Source organism: Galeopterus variegatus, unplaced genomic scaffold (genome assembly GCF_000696425.1).
Source record: "Galeopterus variegatus unplaced genomic scaffold, G_variegatus-3.0.2 Scaffold6070, whole genome shotgun sequence".
Taxonomy (NCBI): Eukaryota; Metazoa; Chordata; class Mammalia; order Dermoptera; family Cynocephalidae; genus Galeopterus; species Galeopterus variegatus.
The window spans coordinates 13,962-21,377 of NW_007732181.1; the positions used below are offsets into that span (position 1 = coordinate 13,962).

The 7,416-nt window shown below is 43.0% G+C and overlaps 1 protein-coding gene across 1 annotated transcript in view; it reads left to right on the top strand.

Moving 5' to 3' along the window:
• The window catches only part of LOC103605778 (structural maintenance of chromosomes protein 1B-like), a gene marked incomplete at its 5' end in the record, with an annotated part of 37,431 nt that overhangs the window by 12,128 nt on the left and 17,887 nt on the right, over positions 1 to 7,416 (top strand). Inside the window, one exon of the mRNA XM_008590406.1 lies at positions 239 to 341. Within this exon, the coding sequence (XP_008588628.1) occupies positions 239 to 341 (103 nt within the window). The remainder of the gene's footprint in view (positions 1 to 238; positions 342 to 7,416) is intronic.

Consider the following 7,416-nt stretch of genomic DNA (forward strand, 5'->3'; position numbering starts at 1 on the left):
TTGGATGATATCACTGAAGTGGAGGTATTCAAACAAATGATTTTCAGATATGTGCAGTTGTATGGAAATTAATGCAGTGCCCTTTGACTGCTTTTTCTTTCTCTTGTTCTATAGCCCAGCCTGTTTAGGGGCAGGATAGACATCTTCCAAGAAGGAAAAAGGGAAAATGATTGTCATTCCAGAGGATTAGTCATTTCGCGCATTTCTCTTTTCTCTTTTGTTAATCATGTCTCTTTAGCTCTACAGGATGGATCTGTGTTTCTTACCTACATATTAGTTACCCAAAAGAAAACAGAATTACAGCTATTGGAGTTAAGAACGTTTTGCACAGTGATGTGCAGGTAGTATGCAATTCACCTGCCAGCAGGAGCAGTTCCCTGCACTCTCCTAACATTGTACTTAATGTGTGGAGGGATCTTGCTCTGCACTTTCACCAACAACTGTATCAAGGTGGTTCTGGGAAGACACAAATCCCACTGAGTATCTCGAGGTGGTGAGAGTGCGCGGAGAGGCAAGAATGGACACCAAGAAATCACAAGATAAAGCCAAGGCCCACTAATGGTCGACATTTCCCTGTTGGCATTTTTTCCTTCTTTTCACCACATTTCTGTTATACAGGATATTTTAGGTTGGTTGCAAGTATATGCCTGTATTTCTGTCCCTTGCGTTAGGGAAAGACGACTGTACAGTTCAGAAAGAATGTCTTACTCTCAGCTAATCCACAGTATATTGAAAGTAGGTATTCGCTTTGCTTCCTAAGTCATCTGTGAGTTCTTACTGAGTGTGTTCGTCGACCTCTTCTCTTTGGTCTCTCTTCCCCGACCTCCTCCCCTTCCTACTGTGCCTCCAGACACTCAGAAATTCACTCAATTCCATCCAGTTTNAGAAAAGAAAATTAATTGCTTACACTTTCAGCTGGGAAGTCCAAAGTCCAGGGAACACATCTGGTGTGGGTCTTCCTTGGTCATGGCTTTACAGCAATGCAGAGGTCTCACATGGCAGAAAAGGGCTGAGAGAGGACTTCTCATGTGCTCTTCTCTTAAAGCTTTCTCGGAACCACGCCCATGACCACCATTGTTAGTCCTTCACTAGGCATGATCTTCAGAATCTAATCACCTATTCAAGGCCCACCTTTCAATTACCATAATAGGATTTCCCACCTCTTAACACGTTCACAGTGGTGACCAGTCTTCCAATATATTAAACATGGGGAGGACACAATTCAATCTATTCATAATAGATGGAAATTCTAAGAGAATAGTAAAGAATTGCTACAGATCAAAAACACGTGAAGAATGGTTTTGGTGGGCTTATTAATAGTTTGCACATGGCTGAAAAAAGGATATCTCTGAGCTCGAGGACATCTCCATAGAAACCTCTAAAGCTAGAAAGCAAAGAGAAAAAAGACTGAGGAGGAAAAAGAACAGAATATTCAGGAATCATGGAAGAGCTACAAAAGGTATAACATGTCTATAATGGGAATACCAGAAGGAGAAGTAAGAAAGTAACAGAAGACATATTGGAAATAATGACTGAGAATTTCCCGAAATTAATGTCAGACATCAAACTACAGATTCTGAAATCTCAGAGAACACCAAGCAGGTGTTTGGTGGTGTCTTTTCAGACAACACCAAAGACATAACTCATGAAATAAATAATTGACAAGATGGACTTTATTAAAATTAAAAATTTCTGCCATGTAAGAAACTGTGAAAGGAATGAAAACACAAGCTATGGATTTGAAGAAAATATTTGCAAAAGTCATATCTGATAAAAGACTTATCTGAAATATATAGAAAGGCACCAAGCCCAGCTGAAGGAGCTGCCTGGAGTCCACACAGTTGTGCTCCCCCAAAGGAGATCACACCATACCCCGCCATCGGTGGCTCACAAGTCTTCTTCCCCATCTTAGAACCAGAAGTGCTGCTGGAGGGTGTCTTATGGTGTGGGGAGGAGTGGGGGGTAGCTGTGTCCTCACCCTCAAGCTAGAACTTAAGCTGCAAAGCTACACACTCCCTCTGGGGGAATCTTTACCCCTCCCAGTCCACCTTCAGGGACTGAGCTGAAGGGGTGCATTGCCCCTTGGGAATTGTTGTCTTAGTTGAGAAGCTTCTTGGCTGAGTTAAGCATCTATGTAATTCAGGGCTGAGCTGATGTAGTGCTTCACATCCCAGGGAAACAGAGCAGTGGCTGAGGTGAGGGGCTGGACAACTCTGGTACTTTGCATCCCTGGAGCTAGACTGTTATCTTAGAGACTAACTGCTGAGAAACCCCTTCCCCTGGGGAGTGAAGTCAGCGCTCTGTTACTTCCTTCCCCCCAAAGCCGGAAAATCTGCACCCCTCCATTCTGGGTTTATGGTGCCACTGCAACTGGCCTCTGAAGATGCAGATAGTGCTAAGTCCCCCTGTTTCAGGGGCTAAAGTCACCACTACAAGGTGCCTCATCCCCTGTGAACTGAGTGACAACTAAGCCACATTAGCTTTCGTTCCCAAATTGCAGTCATACTCTGCTCCCCAGGTCCAAACCTCCAGAGTACCCTTTCTCCCCCAGAGTCAGGCCAGTGCTGTGCTCAGCACCCCCTCACACCTCACCCCAGGGCCAGAGTCACAGCTAACAAAGTGCAAGCTGCCAGGAGGGCTGCAGCCACAGATCCTGGGGCTGTGGGCAGTCAATATCTAACACTGCCACAGAGTGCGAACCTGTATCCCAAGACCAAGGTGCACAATAGGTTTGTGAGACACTGAACCCTTAAGACCAGAAATTCAAACTACTAGAAGGAAACGTTGAGAAAATGCTACAACAAATGAGAGTGGGCCGTGCTATTTTGAACAAGACTACAAGGGAACAGGCTACTAAAGCAGAAATAGATAAATGGGACTATTTCAAACTGAAAAGCTTCTGCACAACAAGGGACACTATAAACAAAGTGAAGAGCAAAGGTACAGAAGGGGAGAATGTATTTGCAAATTACATATCAGACAAGGGTCTAATTACCAAAATATATAAGTAACTCAACAGCAAAACAGCCAAATTAAAAAATGGGCATTTGACCTGAACAGACTTTTTTCAAAAGAAGACATACAAATGGCCTACAGGCACATGAAAAAGTGCTCAATATCACTAATCAGAAAAATGCAAATTAAAACTCCAATGTGTTGGGCTGACCCCGTGGCACACTCAGGAGAATGCAGTGCTGGGAGCACAGCGGTGCTCCCGCCGCGGGTTCGGATCCTATGTAGGGATGGCCGGTGCGCTCACTGGCAGAGCGCGGTGCGGACAACACCAAGCTAAGGGTTGCGATCCCCTTACCGGCCACAAAAAAAAAAAAAAACCTCCAATGTGATATCTTTCTTCAGTTAGAATAACTCTTATCAAAAAGAGAAAATAACAAATGCTGGTAAAGATGTGGAGAAAAAGGAACTACTGCCTTGGTGGGAATGTAAATTAGTACAGCCATACTGGAAAACAGTACGGAGGTTCCTCAGAAAACTAAAAATTGAGCTACCTGATGATCCAGTCATCCCACTACTGGGTATATTTCCAAAGGAAATGAAACCAATGTATCAAAGAGACATCTGCACTCCCATGTTCATTGAAACACTATTCACAATAGCCAAGAGATGGGATCAAGCTGAATGCTCATCAACAGATGAATGGATTAAAATTAAAAAAAAAAAAACCCTGTAGTATATATACACAATGGAATACTATTAAGCTATAAAACAAAATGAAATCATGTCATTTGCAGCAACATGACTGGAACTGGAGACCATCATTTTAAGCAAAGTAAGCCAGGCAAAGAAAGACAAATACCACATGATATGTGGAAGCTTAAAAAAAATGAAGGATTTCATAGAAATGGAGAGTAGAATTATGGTTACCAAAGTCCCAGCAGGGGAGGGAGGGTGAGGATGGCTGTGGTGGCAGGGACTGGTTGACTAACAGGTACAAAGCTATGGTACCTACCCTAAGTGGATTAATTGACAGTATATGTATGTATTGAAACAACACCCTATAGCCCACAAATATGTAGAAATTAATGTTAAAATTAAAAAAAATAAAAGTTTAAAGAATGAAGTACTGATACATGGTACGGCATGGATGAAGCTTGAAGAACTTATGCTAAGTGAGATAAGCCAGACTCAAAAAGACAAACATTGTATTGTTCCACTTATATGAAGTACGTAGGATAGTCAAATTCTTACAGGAAGTAGAGTAGTGGTAAACAGGGACTGAGGGGAAGAGGGTATGGGATCTTGTTTAACGGGTGCAGAATTTCAGCATGGGTGATGAAAAATTTCTGGAGATGGATGGTGGTGATGGTTGCACAAGAATGTGATTGCACCTAAGGCCACTGAACTGTGCAGTTTAAAGTGGTTAAAATGGTAAATTTTATGTTTGGTATATTTTATCATGATAAAAATTAAAAGTGAGTGAAATAAAATTAAAAATTTAAAAGAAAAGAAAAAATATACAAAGAATTCTTAAAATCCCAAAATAAGAAAACAACCTGATTAAAAATTGGGCCAATGACCTTAACAGACACTTCACCAAAGACGATATACAGATGGCTTCACACCTACACCACTACACACCTGTGAGAATGACCAAAATCACCACGACACACCTATTAGGATGGCCAAAATCCCGAACACTGACAATAGTAAATGCTGGCGAGGATGTGGAGCAGGAGGAATTATCTTTCATTGCTGAAACCCATAGAATGGTACAGCCACTTCGGAGGACATTTTTGCAGTTTCTTACAGAACTAAAAAATACTCTTACCATGTGATCCAGCAGTTGCACTCCCTGGTATTTACCCAAAGCAGCTGAAAACTTATCTCCATTCAAAAACTTGCATGAGGATGTTTATAGCAGCTGTATTTATAATTGCCAAAACTTGGAAACGAGCAATATGTCCTTTCGTAGGTGAATGGATAAACTGTGGTACATTCAGACAATGGAATATTATCCAACACTAGAAAGACACGAGCTATCAGGACATGAAAAGACATGAAGGAAACTTAAATGCATATTTCTGAGAGAAAGAAGCCAATGTGAGAGGCTACATACTGTATGATTCCAAATGTATGACATTCCAGAAAAGGCATAACTATGGAGACAGTAAAAAGATCACTGGTTCCCGGGAGTGAGGGATGAATAAATGGGGTACAGAAGATTTTTAGGGCAGTGAAACTACAGTGTGTGATACCATTACCCTGGATACACGTTGTTATGCATTGATATAAACCCACAGAAAGAACAATAGCAGTAGCGAACGCTAACGTGAACTTTGGACTTTAGGTGATTATGATGTGTCAGTGTGGGATCATCAGTTGTAACAAATGCACCACTGTGGTGGGAGATGTTGACGCTGGGGGTGGCTGTGCGTGTGTGGTTCAGGGGGTATATGGGATATCCCTGTAACCTTCCTCTCAACTTTTCTGTGAACCTTAAAGTGGTCTAAAAATAAAGTCTATTTTTAAAACATTATACTTCTCTGCTGTGTGCTAGTGAAGCTACACAGGAATATTGCATTCACTCGTGATGCTTTTCAAGAGTCCGGGATAGTGAAGAAATCCTAGACCAGGTGGTGTTGGGAAATGAAGTCCTGGAGAATACACTGATTCTCTTCACATTGATGAAGGTCTCTCATGTGGGTCACACTGTTCCTTCTGGTGCTAAGGGGAATACTAGATTTGGAGAGTAGAGGCCACAGAGGCCACTTCCTAGTAGAAAGATAGAGGGCCTCTCCTGGTGAGTTCCCTGATTGGAATTTTGTAAGCACATCTAGTGGTGGTGGTGTAATAGTGATGCTGTGTGTGGTATTCTACACAGCCCAGAATACAAACAGCGTGAGATAGCAGGTGTCTCTCTCCTGATGGCTGAACAATGATCACTGGTTAAAAATGGTTGTCTTACAATTGTTGTAGGAGTAATTGTCTTACAACACCTGTGAGGTAGAACCTGCGATTCTCCTTCTGATGGTGGCGTTCAGACAGAGGCTAAGTTACTTACACCTGCCAGGGTTCTCATAGAAGATTCTTATATTTGGGGGAAGACTTTAGTAGATGACTGGTTCCGAAATCATAACATGCTGGGGAAGCATCTGGGAATCTTGCTACCCAGGAGTCTGCATTTCTAACAGCCCGCAGGTGAGGCCTGCTGTTGCTAGTCCACTGACTGCACTTTCAGCTGCAAAGCCCCAGATGACTTACACAAAAGTTTAATACAAAAGAGGATGTCGAATCACATAAAAAATAATCATTCGATTTAGGGTTTCGACAGTAGGTCTTGTATTCAAGTTCAACTTCTGTGTGAGCTGTTTTAACATAAATGAATTACGTAAAATGTAGACTTAATTCCAAAAGTAGTTTCATTGAGTTTGTTTCAGCTGAGAATATCTGCAAAGGAGAAAGTGACAGTCATTGTGTTTTGGGTTTTTTGCCTCTTAATTTGTGATTCTTGGTTTTGGCCTGAGGCCAGCCTACAGCTGAAGATGTGCTCACTTATTTCTTCCTTCTATCCTCTTCCTTCCTTCATTCAGAGAGTAATAAATATGGAAATCAAAGTATATATGGTCAGTCATTGCAATAGGCACTGAGAATACAGCAGTGCATACAACGGCCAAAAATTCTCTTCCGTATTCTAGTGAGGGAGAGATGGACAGACGAAATGATAAACAAGTAAAATATTTGTGTGTGAGGTGTTGATACATGCTAAAGAAAAAAATAAAGCAGGAAAGGGAATGTAGGGTATTGGTGGAGGGGAGACTGCAGTTTTAGGTAGAGAGGCCAGGAATGGCCTGAAGGCAGCCAGCGAGGAGAGGAGGTGAGACCCGAAGTGGTGCAGACATCTAGGGGAGTTTGTCCAGGCAGAGGGCAGTGTGCCAGCCCCGAGGTGGGTGTGTGCCTGCTGTGCTCAAGGAGGCCAGTGTGGTTGGTGCAGAGCAAGCATGGGACAGTGGTGCACAATGAAATCAGAGGGTGACAGAAGGCCAGGCCATCGTGGCCTTGAAGGCCTTCATTTTTAACTTTTTTTTTTTTCCTTTTTGTCTTTTTTACTGACTGGTAATGGGATCGCAACCCTCAGTGTTGTGCCCGCACCACGCTCAGCCAGTGAGTGGGAACCAGTCTCCACATGGGATCCGAACCCTCGGCGGGAGCGCCGCCGTGCTCCCAAGCGGCACACACTCCATTGCGCCACCAGGCTGGCCCTCATTGTTAGCTTTTTTTTTTTTTTTTTTTCCTTTTTTGTCTTTTTTACTGACTGGTAATGGGATCGCAACCCTCAGTGTTGTGCCCGCACCACGCTCAGCCAGTGAGTGGGAACCAGTCTCCACATTGGATCTGAACCCTCTGCGGGAGCGCCGCCGTGCTCCCAAGCGGCACACACTCCATTGCGCCACCAGGCTG